This window comes from Crocuta crocuta, unplaced genomic scaffold (assembly GCF_008692635.1).
Source record: "Crocuta crocuta isolate KB4526 unplaced genomic scaffold, BGI_CrCroc_1.0 scaffold382, whole genome shotgun sequence".
In the NCBI taxonomy this organism is placed as follows: Eukaryota; Metazoa; Chordata; class Mammalia; order Carnivora; family Hyaenidae; genus Crocuta; species Crocuta crocuta.
Window position 1 is genome coordinate 2,390,389 of NW_027531873.1, and position 16,145 is coordinate 2,406,533.

The 16,145-nt window shown below is 43.5% G+C and overlaps 1 protein-coding gene across 1 annotated transcript in view; it reads left to right on the top strand.

The window, feature by feature from the left end:
* The first annotated feature begins 785 nt into the window (after nucleotides 1-785).
* LOC144238958 (uncharacterized) overlaps nucleotides 786-16,145 on the top strand; it is a 99,130-nt gene continuing 83,770 nt past the window's right edge. Inside the window, 1 exon segment of the mRNA XM_077772895.1 lies at nucleotides 786-1,006. Coding sequence (XP_077629021.1) covers nucleotides 786-1,006 — 221 coding nt within the window.

Sequence of the window (16,145 nt, forward strand, 5' to 3'; positions counted from 1 at the left end):
ATAATATTTTCTGGAAAACATTTTATTTTATATTGGTTGCCCGAGTTTTATCATCATGCCCTCAGTGGTGTTACAGATTTCATCAGAAACAGTACCTGCCCATAAGAAAGAATGAAATCTTTCCATTTGCCACAACATGAATGGAACTGGAGGGTATTATGCTAAGTGAAATTGAAGTCCAAGAAAGACAGATATCATATGTTTTCACTCATATGTGGAATTTGAGAAACTTAACGGAAGATCATGGGGGAAGGGAAGGGGGAAAATTAGTTTCAAACAGAGAGAAAGGCAAACCATAGGAGACTCCTAAATACTGAGAAGAGACTGAGGGTGGATGGGGGGTGAGGGAGGGGGAAAATGGGTGATGGGCATAGCGGAGGGCACTTGTTGGGATGAGCACTGGGTGTTATATGTAAGTGATGAACCACGGGAATCTACAGTACCTGCCTCAGAAATACTTGGTAGAACAGAAGACTTTCATACAAATATACTTTAAATTACTACTAGTCAGATTCAAACAGAGGCTTCCCTTGTTTCTGTCAGTGTTTGCAAAAGCCTTTTTAGTAAGGAGTCCTTTAAAAAAGTAAATAGGTTTGTGACAAAGACTTGGATTATAAGGGAAGATTTATTTCATAGAAAACAAATCTAATTTCCTTTTGAAACCAATGGCCAAAATGGAATGAAATTGCTTTTGTAAAACTGAAATCAAGATTTCTGCACACTGTCCACATTACTCTCTGTTGGTTTCTTCTTGAAAGTCTGTTCCGAGACGGCAATCTCCAACTATGACCTATTGGGTTTCGAGGTTGCTCCCTAGGAATGTCCGTTCCTTGGGTACATCATCCAAGAACCAGAGAGTTGAGGATTGTCATTGATACCAGGAGGCCTATGGGTACTTCTTACCCATCCAGACGAGGTGGCAGGACAATGACCAGTACGGCCATGTGAACAATGCCGTGTACTACAGCTACTTTGACACTGTTATCAACCACTACCTGACAGGTAGGCTTGGGTTCTGAGCCCCGTGTCCTCAAGTCAGCCCTCTCAGTTGGGAGTTCATGCGGGGCATTCTGGGAAGAGATTCCTTCCGTTTTCTTCTGCTAGTCTAGTGCACCTTTTTTGTTGAGCCAACTGAAAGTCAGATTATTCAAGAGGAGAACAGGAAGACCAAGGTGTGAGTGAGGAGAGTGTCGCCCTGCCGCTCCTGCAGCCTCAGGTGTTCGTGTGTCTTGGTCCTTTGCACTAAATTGTCAGCAAATGTGCAGGCTTTGAATCTCAAATGAGCATCTACACAAAAAACCACATGTATTCAGACTTGAGCAGATGATAACATCAGCCCTCGGGCCTTTTTGTGAGAAAAGCAGCTGCTTCCCCCAAATAGGGCACATAAGGGGGAAGAGAGAGAGTAAGGGTATGAAGATGCTGTTACAGCCTCTGAGTGCCACCATGACACGATTGCCATCTGATGTGTGTTTGCAAGATTGGTTAGTATATATTTGTTCATGTTAATTCTCTTTATGAAAGATTGTGTCGTGTAGACATCTGAGTAAATCCTACCTCCACTTTGAGTTAGCTGTGCAGTTTTGAGCAACTTCTTTAACTATATGGAGTCTTCTATAAAAGTAACTCATATTTCTTGACTGCTTTCTCTGCTTCCAGCATTGTGAAACATTTTACAGAGACTTTTTAAATTGAGGGTATAATTGACATAAAACATTATACTAGTTTCAGGTGTACAGTGTTTGTATAATACTCGATATTTGTATATGCTGTGAAGTGATTGCCGCAATATGTCTAATTACTATCCATCGCCATACAAAATTACAACAACTTGGTTTTGTTCTCATGATGGACACATTTAAGATTTATTCTTTATTATTGACTATAATCACCATGCTGTGCATTACATCCCTATGACTTATATCTTAGAACTGGAAACTTGTACCTCTTGACCCCCGCCACTTATTTTGCTCACTCTCCAGCTTCTCTCCCCCGTGGCACCAGCATTCTGTTATCTGTATCTGTGAGTTTTGTTTTGTTTTTAGACTCCACATATAAGCAAGTTCATATGGTATTTATCTTTCTCTGACTTAATTTCACTGTCATAATAGCCTCAAGGTCCATCCATGTTGTTGCAAATGGCAAGGTTTCATCTTTTTATGGCTGAGTAATATTCCATCTCCTTTATCTGCTCATCCTTCCAATGTGGACACTCACATTGTTTCCATACCCAGGTTGTTGTAAATAATACTGAAATGAACACAGGGATGCATGTATCTTTTCAAATTAGTGTTTTCGTTTGCTTCGGATAAATACCCAGAGGTAGAATTGCTGGATCATATGTTATTTCTATTTTTTATTTTTTGAAGAACTTCCATACTGTTTTCCATTGTGGCTACACCAGTTTAAACTCCCACCAGAGGGCACAAAGGTTCCCTTTTACCCACATCTTTACCAATGGTTGCTCTTTGTCTTTTTGAAATAGCTATTCTACCAGGTATGAGGTGATATCTCCTTGTGGTTTTGATTTGCATTTTCCCCTGATGACTAGTATATTGAGCATCTTTTCGTGTGTCTGTTGGCCATCTGTATGTCTTCTTTGGAAAAATGTCTGTTCAGATCCTCTGCCCATTTTTTAATTGGATTGTTCACTTTTTTGCTATTGATTTGTATGAGTCTTAAAATATATTTTGGATGTAACCCTTATCAGATACATGATTTGGAAATATTTTCTCCCTTTCAGTATGTTGCCTTTTCATTTTGTGGATTGTTTCTTGTGTGTGCAGAATTTTTTTAGTTTGATGTAGTCCTGTTTGTTTATTTTTGCTTTTTTTGCCTGTTTCTTAATTTTTATTTTCTTGATGTTTATCTATATTTGAGAGAAAGACAGAGCATGAATGGGATGGGGCAGAGAGAGAGGGAGATACCAGAACCTGAAGCAGGCTCCAGGCTCTGAGCTGTCAGCACAGAGCCTGAGGGACTTGAACTCACAAACCATGAGATCATGACATGAGCCTAAGTCAGAAACTTAACAGACTGAGCCACCCAGCACCTCTTGTTGCCTTTGTTTTTAAAGTCAGTTCGAAAATGTCACCGAGGGTGATGTCAAGGAAAAGTTTACCACCTACGTCGTCTTCTAGGAGTTTATGATTTCAGGTCTTACATTCAAGTCTTTAATCTATTTTGAGTTATTTTTTGTGTGTGGTATAAGATAGTCTAGTTTCATTCTTTTGCACGTGGCTGTTCAGTTTTCCCCAAACCAATAATTATTGAGACTATCCTTTTCTCATTGTATATTGTTGCCTCCTTTGTTGTAAATCAATTGACCATGCATGCATGGGTTTATTTCTGGGCTTTCCATTCTGTTCCATTGATCTGTGTATCTGTTTTTATGCCAGTACCATACTGTTTTGGTTACTATAGCTTTCTAGTATAGTTTGAAATCAGGCAGCATGGTATCTCTAGCTTTGTTCTTTCTCAAGATTCCTTTGGCTATTTGGGGTCTTTTGTGGTTCCCTACAAATGTTAGGATTGTTTGTTCTATCTCTGTGAAAAATGCCACTGGGATTTTAATAAGGATTGCACCAAACCAGTCTTAAGTCAGTGACTGATGGGAGTTGGTGTATAAATACCCCAGCTTCCTCACTTCTTGGATGAGATAACTCTGAGCCACCCACTTTACATAGGTTCCCATGCTTCCCCAGTAGGATTAAGATCCAGTTTCCATATTGGTAGCTTTTTAAAAAAATTGAGTTAAAATTTATATGACATAAAATCTCTTTTAACTATTTCAAAGTATACAAACTCAACGGTTTTTAGTATAGTCACAATATTGTGCAGCCATCACTACTATCTGATTCCAGAGCATTTCCATCACCCCAAAAAAGAAACTCTCATTTCCTCTCTCCTCCCTGTCCTTGGCAACCATGAATCTACTTTCCATCTCTATAGGTTTGCCAATTCTGGACTTGTCATATAAGTGGAATCATACACTATATGGTCTTTTGTCTGTCTTCTTTCACTTAGCAAGATGTTTCAAGGTTGATCCATGTTCTAAAATGTGTTAGTACTTCATTTCTTTCTATGGCTGGATAATACCCAATTGTATGGTTATGCCACATTTGGTTTGTTCGTGTATCAGTTGATGGACGTTTGGGTTGTTTCTACTTTTTAGCTTCTAAGAATAATGCGGCTGTGAATATTTGTGGACAAGTTTTTGTATGGACATGTTTTCAATTCTTTTGGCTATATATATAGAGAGAATGGAATTTCTGGGTCATATGGTAACTCTGTGTTTAACTTATTTAGGAGCTTGTTGACTGCTCTCCACAGTAGCAGGGCCATTTATGTCTCCACCAGCCATGTATGAGGGTTTCAGTTTCTCCATATCCTTTTTAACACTTATGATTAGCTAGCTTTTTTGTTATAGCCATCCTGGTATGTGTGAAGTGGTACCTATTTTGGTTGATTGATAGTTCCCTAATGACTAATGATGTTGAGTGCCTTTTATGTGCTTGCTAGCCTTTGGTATATCTTTTTGGGAAGAAGTATCAATTCATTTTCGAATTGGGTTATTGTGTTTTTATTGTTGAGTTGCAGGAGTTCTTCAGGTATTTTGGCTCGTAGGTCCTTATCGTATATGTGGTTTACAAATGCTTTCTCCCATTCTGTAGGGTATTTTTTTCACCTTCTTACCAGTGTCTTTTGAACAGATGGAAATTTTAAATTTGATGACAGAGTAGTAACTTTTTAAAGTAGCTAAGGCTTTATTGGCTACTTCCCCTTCCTGTAACTTCTGTATGAACACTTAATCCACAAAAAGTACGTCATAGTTCTTGCCCGCATTGCAGGTTTGCGGTGCTAGTGAACTGAAATTTCTTCTTCTTTCAAGAGGATATGTATAGAACAGTTTTCACTTTGAGTGTTCCTGGTTCTCTCTTGGGTGTTTTCTGGTCCTGAATCTTTAAACTAATTTTACTTTGTGTGCACCTGTCAGTAATTCTAGAAATAGCTTACACTTGGCTACCTAGGAATAATAAACTCTTTTTTCAGCACTCATTTTAGCTTTTAGGAGAATGTGTGCTTTACAGTTTGAAATCCACAGCAGGAGGTAAAAACAGTATTTGAGGCTATTTGTAATTCCATGTCATTTGTCCCATAGGGAAACTTGACAGCGAGTTTTTCCAGTGAGCTCAGTACTACTCACTCTTTTTAAGGAAGCAGCAGCCTGGTCACTTGTTTGGATGGACTCTTAATCTCAGTGTAGTTGAGACCGAGTGGTGTATCTTAGTTTGGCTGCTGTAACAAAATACCAAAGCCTGGGGACNCGGGGAAGTCAGACCAGGGTGCCAGCACAGCCGAGTTCTGGTGAGGACCCTCCTCCTGGCTTGCAGACACCTGCCTTCTTTCTGTGTCCTCACTTGGCCAAGAGCAAAAGCTCAAGTCTCTTTCTCTTCTTATAAGGACATTAATCTCATCATGGGCGTCCACCCTCAGGATCTCGTCTCCAAGTAATTACCTCCCGAAGGCTCCATCTCCTAATACCATCCCATGGGGCCTTATGTTTTGAAATTATGAATTTGGGGGGCAACATAGCCCTGCAGTTCATAACACGGCATGTTTGTGGCTTTTGAATATCTCTCATTTATGAATGTGGAAAGTCAATGTGCAGATAATGATGACTGAGTCCTTTATCCATTGAAGACTGTGTCTGTGTGTCCCAGTCTGTTTGAAACTGTTTCACCCAAGGCCTGTTTCCGCCAGTTTGGGTGTGTGTAGGGAGGGATAGGGGTTGGCAGCATATAAGGAAGAATTCCTTCTATTCCTTCTATTCACTCTATTCCTGACAGAATAGAGTGCCCCTTCTCACGTAGAGGTTTTCAGATATTACACATTTACTCCAAAATTGTGAAAATGCCCTGGCCACTGTGGCCAGGGACTTCCTAGTCATGACATACTTTTTCTGGAGAGCTAAGGATTGGCTGGCTGTCAGAAGCCAAGCCAGCACCACATAAAGGTGTGAGAACATGGGGAAGACCAGCTGAGGGGAACCAACCTAGTCTTGGCCGTGTGAGGTCATGTGAGGAAGGGCAGTTGGTCCACCTGAAGCAATGCATCCTGGCTTGGCTGGCACACTCTCCCCTTTTCACCTCACTCTCTAAAAATGGGTAGTGCTGTATATGCGCCAAACACCCATGGGATAATCAATGATTAACATTCCGTCCAGAACATTCCTCTTTGAGGGGAATTTTCTCTCAAGAGAGGGACGAGGGAGTTGTGGAGGAAGGGCATGGTGGAGAAGGGTGAGAGAGCAGAAGAGGCTGCGGACTGCCCAAAGTTCCCATCACTTTGACACGCGGAAGGGGTTAAGTCATTCTTGAACAGTTTATCGCTCATCAATTGTAATTAAATATGTTTATATTAAATTATGTTCTGTAATTAATGTAAAATCCTTTAGCCTGTGCTGTTATTAGAACCAGATGCTGAAGTACCAACAATATTTCAACATGACTGTGCTGCCTCGCCAGCTGTCTGACTGTAATTACTTTAATCTCAGCTTGTTATCTAATTATCACCTTTGTAAAGGGAAAAGTGCTCTCTAATGCTTACTGATTGTTTCAGAGGATGATGAGGAGCGGGGAACAGCTGTCAGAGATCGTTGGCCCTGCTTATCACAGGGAAGGAACTTATCCTGAAGCCTATTCAGGGCAAAACTGCTGGCGGGTTGTGGGGGGGGTGGTGGGGTGCGGCGCGGAAGATGTCCTAGGCAGGAACTGGAGGGTAGCCCATGAAGGGAGGTAGTTGGCCAGGTGGTGAAGGGCGCGGCCCCCTGGGGATCAACTGCCAGGTAACACCTGCCCGTCGTCCAGGGAAGGCTGGAGGACAAGTTACTCCATCTGTTTGACTCAGTTGCTCTGTCTGTAACATGGAGCTGGTTGTAATGCTAGAAATCTACCTTAGAGGATTGTTGTGAATATTCAGTGAGGTAATTCACGAGATGAAGCCCTCAGCACAGTGCTTGACAAAATGTACATACTCAATAACTATTCTTTTAACTATTTAACTATTCCTTCTTTAAAAAAAAAAACAAAACCTCAGCACCAGTTATCTCCATTTCCACCTTAGCCTTCACTTCAAACAATTGAGAATGGTATCTAAATGCCAGCAATTTGGTATTAACAGTTTGTTTTCCAAATTATGTTTAAGTTCTGTCCTTTTGGGACTGAAATTTACTTTGCATGGCTGTTTCAGAAACGGTTCACCATATCAGTCAAGAGTATAAATCAGTATTGTCAGGGAAATCTTGAAGCGCTCTCTCTCTCTCTCTCTTTTAAGTTTATTTTGAGAAAGAAAAAGAGAGAGAGTGAGCAGGGGAAGTGCAGAGAGAGGGAGAGATGAAGAGAATCCCAAGCAGGCTCTGTGCTGTCAGCACACAGCCCGATGTGGGGCTCGAACTCACGAACCACAAGATCATGAATTGAGCCATTGGATGCTTAACTGACGGAGCCACCCAGGCACCCCTTGAAAATGCTGAAGCTCTTAAGGGCTCCTATCAGAGGGGAATTGGCCCCACTTTACCCGCTTTGAAAATAGCATGCCTTTCTGCCCGATTAGCCTGTGAGCCCCTCATGGGCAGGACAGTACCTTCATCATTTATATATACTAGTATATTGCCTTGTGGGGATACGTATTTTGTCCTCAGTGAATGTTCCTTGAGAGAAAGACATGAAAGAACCCATTGTCAGACCGTGCTGGATCACCCGGGTTTTTTCTTTCCCAAGGGTATGAGGAAGCACTGCCTGCGGGGACCAGGGCAGCAGGTCTGTCCCTCGTGACTGTTCTTGCCCCCGGTTACTGCCTCGTCCTCATCATGCCAGCAAACTGCCAGAGCACCCAGTGGGATCTCACCGTAATGGTGCTGCGTCCGCTGTGTTTGGAGCAAGAGACCAGCGCCGGCATACCCCGAGCATGCTACCGAGGAGGGCAAAGTAGTGCATCTTTCACGTCAGGAATGCCCTGCTACAGAGAGGGCTGCCTCATGAGTAGGGCCCCCAGCCATTCATCGGAAGAACATTAAGGGTCATGAACTTCATGTAAACTCCCTTCGGTAGAAGGTATAAACCAGCCTCTGTAGTCACTCTTTGTTATCGTGTCTTTGCCCATTGATGGAAATATCCCCACATGAGAGCAATAACCTGCAACGATTTCCTTATGGAAATCTCTGCCTGCAGTCTTCTCCCTTGTCACTTCCGTCCTTACTCTTTTCCCTCGCGCAGCAGCAAACTGCCTATGATTGCTTGCGAGCAGCTTGCTGCGTCTCTGCTGTGGCCTCTTCCTGGAATGCCCTTCCGCTTATTCTTCAGTGATCTGCTCTTCCCAGCTTTTTGTGACCATCCCACCACCACCACCCCTCAAGCAGAATATGTGCCATTCTCTGTATTCCCATAGGGTCCTGGGTTTTCTAGATTAGAGGCCCACAAACTTTGCAATGAACTGCCAGGTATCAAACATGTTAGGATTGGTTGGCCCTGGGTCTCTGTTGCGACCTCTCAGTTCTGCCGTTGGAGTGGGGAAGCAGCCATAGGCAACATGTAAATGGACATGTGGCTGTGTTCCAATAAAACTTTCTGGGAGCTCGCTACGTTTTCTACTTTCTCTGCGCTCTTGTGTTTTTATAGCTTGAGTCATTTTTCTGGCTACTTGGTCATAGATTATTAATGTATCATTACTGAATTTTCCTCCTGTAATGACCTGTCACCCTAATCTGAACTCCTCAAACTAGGAGCTGTAGTGTCTTAGCCTTGATTTCCCCCATGAAGAACTGAGACAAGATTTTGTATATGGGTAGTTTGCTTTAGAAATTGATCCTAAGGAGCAAGAGTGGGGACCCGGGAGGTCTGAGCTAGAAGAAGGGAAGCCAGCCCAATGCTACTGAGCTGATCAACAGGATAGGCACCAGCAGCTGGATTCCACTGGGGACACATGGAGAGAGAGCCCATACAAGGGGCCCCACACCTGTCTGCCCACAGGACAGAAATGGGGAGCAACTTACCTACTGGTTCCATCCCTCACTGGTCAAGGTTTGCGCCACACGGTGGTCGCTCCCCGATTTTTCCGAGTCTATGCATGTGTTGGAATCACTGAGCAGATTCCTGGAACCTCTCATGAGGTTGGGGCAGAGACACCCAGGGCAGGAAGCAAGAGGCTCTTCATGCTGCCCAGGCAGGGTGCTGTCAGGTCACTCCCTGCGCGGCCAGTTGCTGCAGCGAGGCTGGAGTGAAGAGGAAGCTTCAGGGATGGGAGGCAGCCTGGCGGAAGCATCCACCGCATGGAACACACGTTTTCTGCTGCAAAGCGCAGAAGGTTGTATTTGCTGAGAGCGCTGGTTAAGAGGGCGCCTGTTGTGCCAGACCGCCCTGCTTCCAGTCCTGGTCCCCCCCACCCCCTTACTGAATGTATAATCCTAGGCAAACCCAACAGCACCTCTGTTCCTCATTCCCTTGTCTCTAACGTGGGGACCACAGTACTTAGAGCAGAGGCTGTGGTGAGGTACAGCTGCTTGGGAAAGGACCCATGTTGTGCTCAGCAGATATTAATTCTTAATAGGCATTTAGTAAATACTAAAGACTTTTTAAAAGTGGCCTTTTGTAAGTCAATGCAGCTATCTTTGCTTATTTATTTACTTTCTTGGTTATTGTGTGTCTTTTTAAAAAATTTATTGATTGTAGCTGCTTAAAAAAATGGAAAAGTGAAAGACAAATCAGTAGGACGACATGTCTCCAAGAAAATGGGAGGACATAGATTTCTTTGAGGATGTGAAGAATTTTCTTGTGTGTTTTCTTTAAAAAAAAAAACTTTATTACCATAGTATAGTTGACATACAGTGTTACATTATTTCAGATGATCTTTGTTTATTTTTGAAAATAAAATACACTTTTTCCAAATTGAACTTGAAATATCTTACCAAATAAGATGTGTTTAAATAAATACTTTTTACTGGAAATTGAAAAATAAGAAAATAGAGAGGCACCTGGGTGGCTTAGTCAGTTGAGCGTCTGAGTTTGGCTCAGGTCACCATCTTGCTGTTCGTGAGTTCAAGCCCCGCCTCGGGGGCTCTCCCAAAAATAAATAAACATTAAAAATAAGAAAAAGAANAATACACCAGCCTAATCCTGGTACTGTGGTTGAGCATGACATTAAACTCTGAGCTTCCTCGTGCCCAAGAAAACAGGGGACCTGGATGAGCCACGAAAAACATATTTCTTCCCTAGAAACAGACTTTTTCCCTCTCAAATTAAATTCTAAAAGGGATTTAAAAGAATTTACCAAGGACGCTTGAACAATAAAATCATATAAATGTAAATAGCCTGGGAAGAAGGGCTTTATCTGTTTTGGGCTTGACCAGGACTTGGCATCTGTGGGTGCTCCACAAATTAAAGAATAGTGGGAAGTGGTTCCAGCGGCAGATTTTCCTAAGAGGCAGCATCCTGCCTCTGATGCCTGGTATAAAAGAGTGACTCTACCGGTAAAGGTTTGGAGCCTGGCTGGAGGACAGAGGTAGTGACTCTGCTGCTGGGGGTATGTTTGGGAGATTGAGGAGCAACCATAGCATTTTGGCTGGCCTCCTGGCTCAGAATGTGGCCCTGACCCCCGCCAGCCTCTACTGCTCCCTCTTTCCGGTGGCCCCTCTCCTTATTCCGCATCTCAGGCTCAGTGAGCAGACTGCATGTCTTCCTCACCCGGGCAGGAGATAACGGTCTCCTGTGCCCCTCAGCCAGCACAAGGCTTCTCTGCTGGGGAGGCCTTGAGCTGTCCCAGTCAGGCAGGCATCCTGCAAGGCTCAGTCGTCATTTCTCCTGCAGTCTGGCATCTCCCAGACCCCAAGACAAGGCCACACTCCGTCTTTAGTACATTTGCATCTCGGGGCTTCTATTAACATAAGGAGACTCTGTCAGTGGGAAGGCCTCAGTTAAAGTACTATGATCTGGCTCCTCGAGCCCAAGGAAATCTCATTATAAATAAAGTAATCTCATTTGCGGGTGTGTTCTATAACCCACAGCCTGGGAAATGTACGGATACAGTAAGCCTGGGAAGTAGGGCTGTCAGATTAATACATTGTGTGAAAATTGGGGCCGGAGGTCACCAGTCTCCTGATACACAAATCTCCCTCTGAGAATCTCATTTCATTCAGACTATCAGTTAGATTAGAAATACCCTAATTATCCCACTGAAATTAAATTACTTTATGTTAGGGTGATATAATGAACAACCATAAAGAGGATATATACAACCAATCATCTTATTAGTCACAGCCAGATCAGACCATACACTAAACGGACCTTGCTGGTTATTGTCAGCTAGTCTGCCGCACAAAAAAAGAGGGACGAGAGAAAGAGGAAACTGAGAGAGGTTAGCCTTGGTTCCGTTTTTGGCCGTTCGTGTTTTTCCTGGGCAGGTGTGGGTTCCTCCTATGTTCCTCTGCTGAGTTGCTAAGAGTTTCTCCCCAAACGCACCACTTCGTCTTTAATGAAAGAGCTGTGAAGAGAGTCCACTGCATTCTTGATGTTATTTACGGCCACGGTGGAGTGAGGCCTCATGACTTAATGGAGAGGGCCATGCATTGACTGTCTGTAACACAACCTTCACAGCACCTGTCAAGTGGTAATGACCTTGTTGCTACGGTGCACTTGTCCTCCACTGAAACACTAACCTCTATCACTTGTATTTGTCAAATAATGTCCGCTGGTATAAAGAATTACCCCCAAGTCTCAGTAATGCAACACAATAAAAGTCTATTTCTTGTTCAAATGACTAACACAGGTCAGCATCTGTGTGTGAGTGTGTGTGTGTGTGTGTGTGTGTCCATGCAGTCATTCAAGAACCCACGTTGTGGCTCTGCCCCACTCCAGCTCAGCATTCTCAGTAGTGGGACTATCAGTATCTTAGGGCTGGACAATTCCTTGCTATGCAGGGCTGTCTTGGGCATTGTAGGGTGTTGCATGCATCACTGGCCTCTACCCACTAGATGCCAGTAGGACATTCTCCCAGTGTGACAACCAAAAATGCCTCCGGACGTCACCAAACGTTCCTGGAGAGAGGGGGAAAAAATTGGCCCCATTTAAGAATCACTGCTGTAAGTCAGTGGAGCCTCCTGCATTCATCAAGGAGATGGGAAAATACAGCGAGGAGGCTTCGGCAGATTTCTATAAGCCACTCCTGGAAGTGCACACATCACTTCCACCTATACTTTGCTAGGCAGAAATCACGTGACCTCATCTAACTGAAAGGGTGGCTGGAAATCTACTCTAGAAGTGTCCTCTGGAGTAAAAGGAAATGGAGTTTGTTCAAAATGTAGCATTTCCTGCCACACTGACATTCTTCAAGGACAAACCAAGGATACGCTAGAACCTGAGATTTGGCACCTCCCTTTACTAGCACCTGAGGCTTTCAAGACTGCTGAATGCCACCATGGGAACCTAGCTAGGCCTGCCTTTTTGTGTCTCTACTGTCCTTTGTCTCCCTCTCAAAGCTCATCTGTCTTGCCTTCATTTGTGCCGAGCCCTGATTTCTAATTAAATAATCTAATCAATCTGATGTGGTCAAAGAAAGCTGATGGGCTCATGCCCAACTCTTCTGAGGAGCATCATTATGAATTTCTCACAGAACAAAAAAATGGTGGGCATGTGAAGCACTCTAGCAGATTGGGCAGAGAGGAAGGGGCAGAACTCTATTAGTGAACTCTATTTGTGCCACATGGTTATGGGAAGATTGTTATAAATACTAAAAAAAAAAAAAAAAACCATGGCAATAGTTTAAAAATTAATACCATTATCTTAGGTAGATCTTTTTATTAAATGATAAGCAAATAAATAATTTAATAAAATAAGCATGCTATGGACTACATGTTTGTGTTGCTCCAAAATTCACATGTTCAGATCCTAATTCCCAGTGGGATGGTATCAAGAGGTAGGGCCTTTGGGGACTAACTGGGTTTGGATGAGGGCATGAGAGTGGAGGCCTCATGGGATTAGGAAGAGAAAGAGAGTAGAACTCAGTCCCTAGCCATGTGAGGACACAGCAATAGGGTGGCCACCTGTAAGCCAGGAAGAAAGTCCCCACCAGTACAAAATCTGCCAGCACTTTGATCTTGGACCTCAAGACTCCAGAACTGTAAGAAGTAAATATCTGTTGTCTAAGTCCACCCTATCTATCCATCTAAGTCCACTGCTATCCATTGTAGCAACCCAAAGTAAGATAGAGAACAATGTACTTTATTTTTTTTTTAATGTTTTATTTATTTCTAGGAGAGAGAGAGAGAGAGAGAGAGAGACAGTGTGAGCAGGGAAGGGTCAGAGAGAGAGGGAGTCACAGACTGAAACAGGCTCCAGGCTCTGAGCTGGCAGTCAGCACAGAGCCTGACGCGGGGCTCGAACCCACGAACCGCGAGATCATGACCTGAGCGAAAGTCGGACGCTTAACTGACTAAGCTACCCAGGCGCCCCGAGAACAATGTACTTTAGCTCCTAAACACATCAGTTACTACGTAGGGTGAACCTTTGTTCAGACAGTTTGGTCTTTTGGGTGACCAGCTCCCTTCCTCATCTCCAGCGCACAAGCACACAGGTAGTAACTGGAGGTTAAATTGTTCTTATTATTATCATTTTTAAGAGCAAGCACACACTTGAACTTCTCTCTTAGGCCTCGGATATGCAAATAGAGATAGTTGGAAAGAGATTACCAGGTGTGTGTTGATATCCCATTATTGGAGTTAGTACCTCAAGGGTTTTCCCCGCCTCTCTTCTCTAGGTTAACTTTTCCTTTTAGTTCTCAGCTGAAAGGTCACTTCCTTGGGGACACCTTCCAGATATGCTCACTAGGTATAATTCCCCTCTCCAGGGCTCTCTCAGTACCACCCAAGGTATAAATTGACAGAATTGTGGTTTTTCATTGGTTGGAATCATTATTTGAAAGTATCTTGTCTCGGTCATTCAATTGTGAGCATCTTTTTTTTTTTTTTAAATGTTTTATTTATTTCTAGGAGAGAGAGAGAGACAGCGTGAGCAGGGGAGGGTCAGAGAGAGAGGGAGTCACAGACTGAAACAGGCTTCAGGCTCTGAGCTGGCAGTCAGCACAGAGCCCGACGCGGGGCTCGAACCCACGAACCGCGAGATCATGACCTAAGTGAAAGTCGGACGCTTAACCGACTAAGCCACCCAGGCGCCCCTCAATTGTGAGCATCTTGAGAGCCATGACTGGTAGCTGTTTTGTTGTTATATCCCAGGTGTGAATACATTTTTATTGCATGAGTGAATTAAGGATTTGGGCTCTCTGAAAATATTAGTCAATCAGGCTTTACACTGAAATGCGACCTGTTTGATCACTGCAGAGCTGCTGACAATTTGGAAATCTGATTTTTATATTTTTGAGGGGTGCCCCCAAGAAAGCACAGGTATCCAGTGAAAATGGTGTTGCATTTATTCATGCACCTTGACTTCATTGTTTCTACCGGAAATCTTAAAGAGCCTGTGAACCCCATAGTCATCCAAAGCCTTTTTTATTTAAAATGAGTGTACCTGGGCAATCCTTTTGCTACTTGCAACCCAGGGGCCTGACTATGGTAGAAAGCATGGTTTGCAGGTAGATAGTCTTGCTTTGGGCCAGGAGAAGACTACTAATCATGTAGCGGTGATGCCAGTGATCTGAGTTCGCTGTTTCCCTGCCCAGGTTAAGGGATGGGGTGAGCGCCTAAGAGGGTGTAGGTGTGAATGTCAGAGAAAGGTTTGGTAACTCCTCAAGAGCCTGAGCCTTTTATGATTCACGCCATGCAGCCACCTCTCAGCTCTGAACAGAGTGAGGTATGAAGTCATTTCCAAAGCAGCGTCTATGAAATTCCATTACACGGTGCTTTTCAATTTAAGGGGAAAGACCTTTGCAGAAACTAATTTGCAGTTGCTTTAATCATGGGGCTCAGAGATAGCACACTTTCCCCATCGCTGCTGCTAAAAAGACTCACACTGGTTTTGCAGATTGGGCTTCCCTCCCCCCACCCCACCCCCACCTCAGCTCCTGGATTCCTTCTGTGGTTGTGGTACATCCCCTAATTTTTGCAATTTTTTGAGACACAAAGGGAGTAATTATATTCAGTTCTCCTGGTGAATGTAAATGTTTTGGAATCAGAACCCATTTGAAAACACTCAGAGTTAAATCAAAGCAAATGAAATCGCTCTAGGAAGGAGATCATCTTGAGGCTGTTTCTTCTCGCCTGACAGCTTCTCCTGCCTCCCCGGGCCTGTCTCTTGGATTCCCTTGTTCTCGGAACACTGACCCCACTGTGATTGCCCTTGACCTGGAGAAGGGTGGCCAGGGACTATAGAAAGTGAAAAAAAGCACTTGATCAGGAGTCAGGAAACCTAGGTCCAGTCTCAATTCTCCAGTTGGCCAGACTTAGTCCCTTAGGAAATTCATTAAACCTTTCAGGGTACCTTATTTCTCAAATGAATGCAATAGCACTTACCTTGAAAATCACATGAGGTTTGGGGGAAGACTGGGTGAGGAAAAACATGGGAAGCCACGTGGTTTCTTACCCATGGATTGTTAGGGAGTTGGTGACACTGGCTCACTAAGGTTCTTTATTAAACAGTAGTCACCTCAGTCAAAAGACTTCGTTACTGACCCCAAACTCCCCAAGATAAAGGTCACAGCTGCTTGAAATTTCACTGGGTTTAAAGCTTTATAGCTCTTGGAATCTCCTGTAAAAATAGTTTCTGGGGGGAAAAAAATCACACCATTTTTAGTTGTATCCAACATTTAGCAGAGATTTGTTTATCAGACAGCCATTGACTTGTTGCGGAGAAGAACAAAGAGACTGAGATGTGGAAACAGGCGAGTTTTATAGGCTGAGAGTTTTGTGAGAGTGTTGAGGGGAAGTGGAGGGAGTTGTGAAGATCTTTATAATGTAGTGTTCTGACAGACGTCAACACAGACTTGGACGAGATAAGGGACAGGGGCCAGTAATACATCGGGTACTGGATTAAGTATTCCACTTGCTTAGTGAATATTAGTCATTCTTTTTGGCTGTTAGCAACCAAACACACTTTATATGACTACAGGAATCTCCTCCCCTGCAACACACTCATTACAGAACC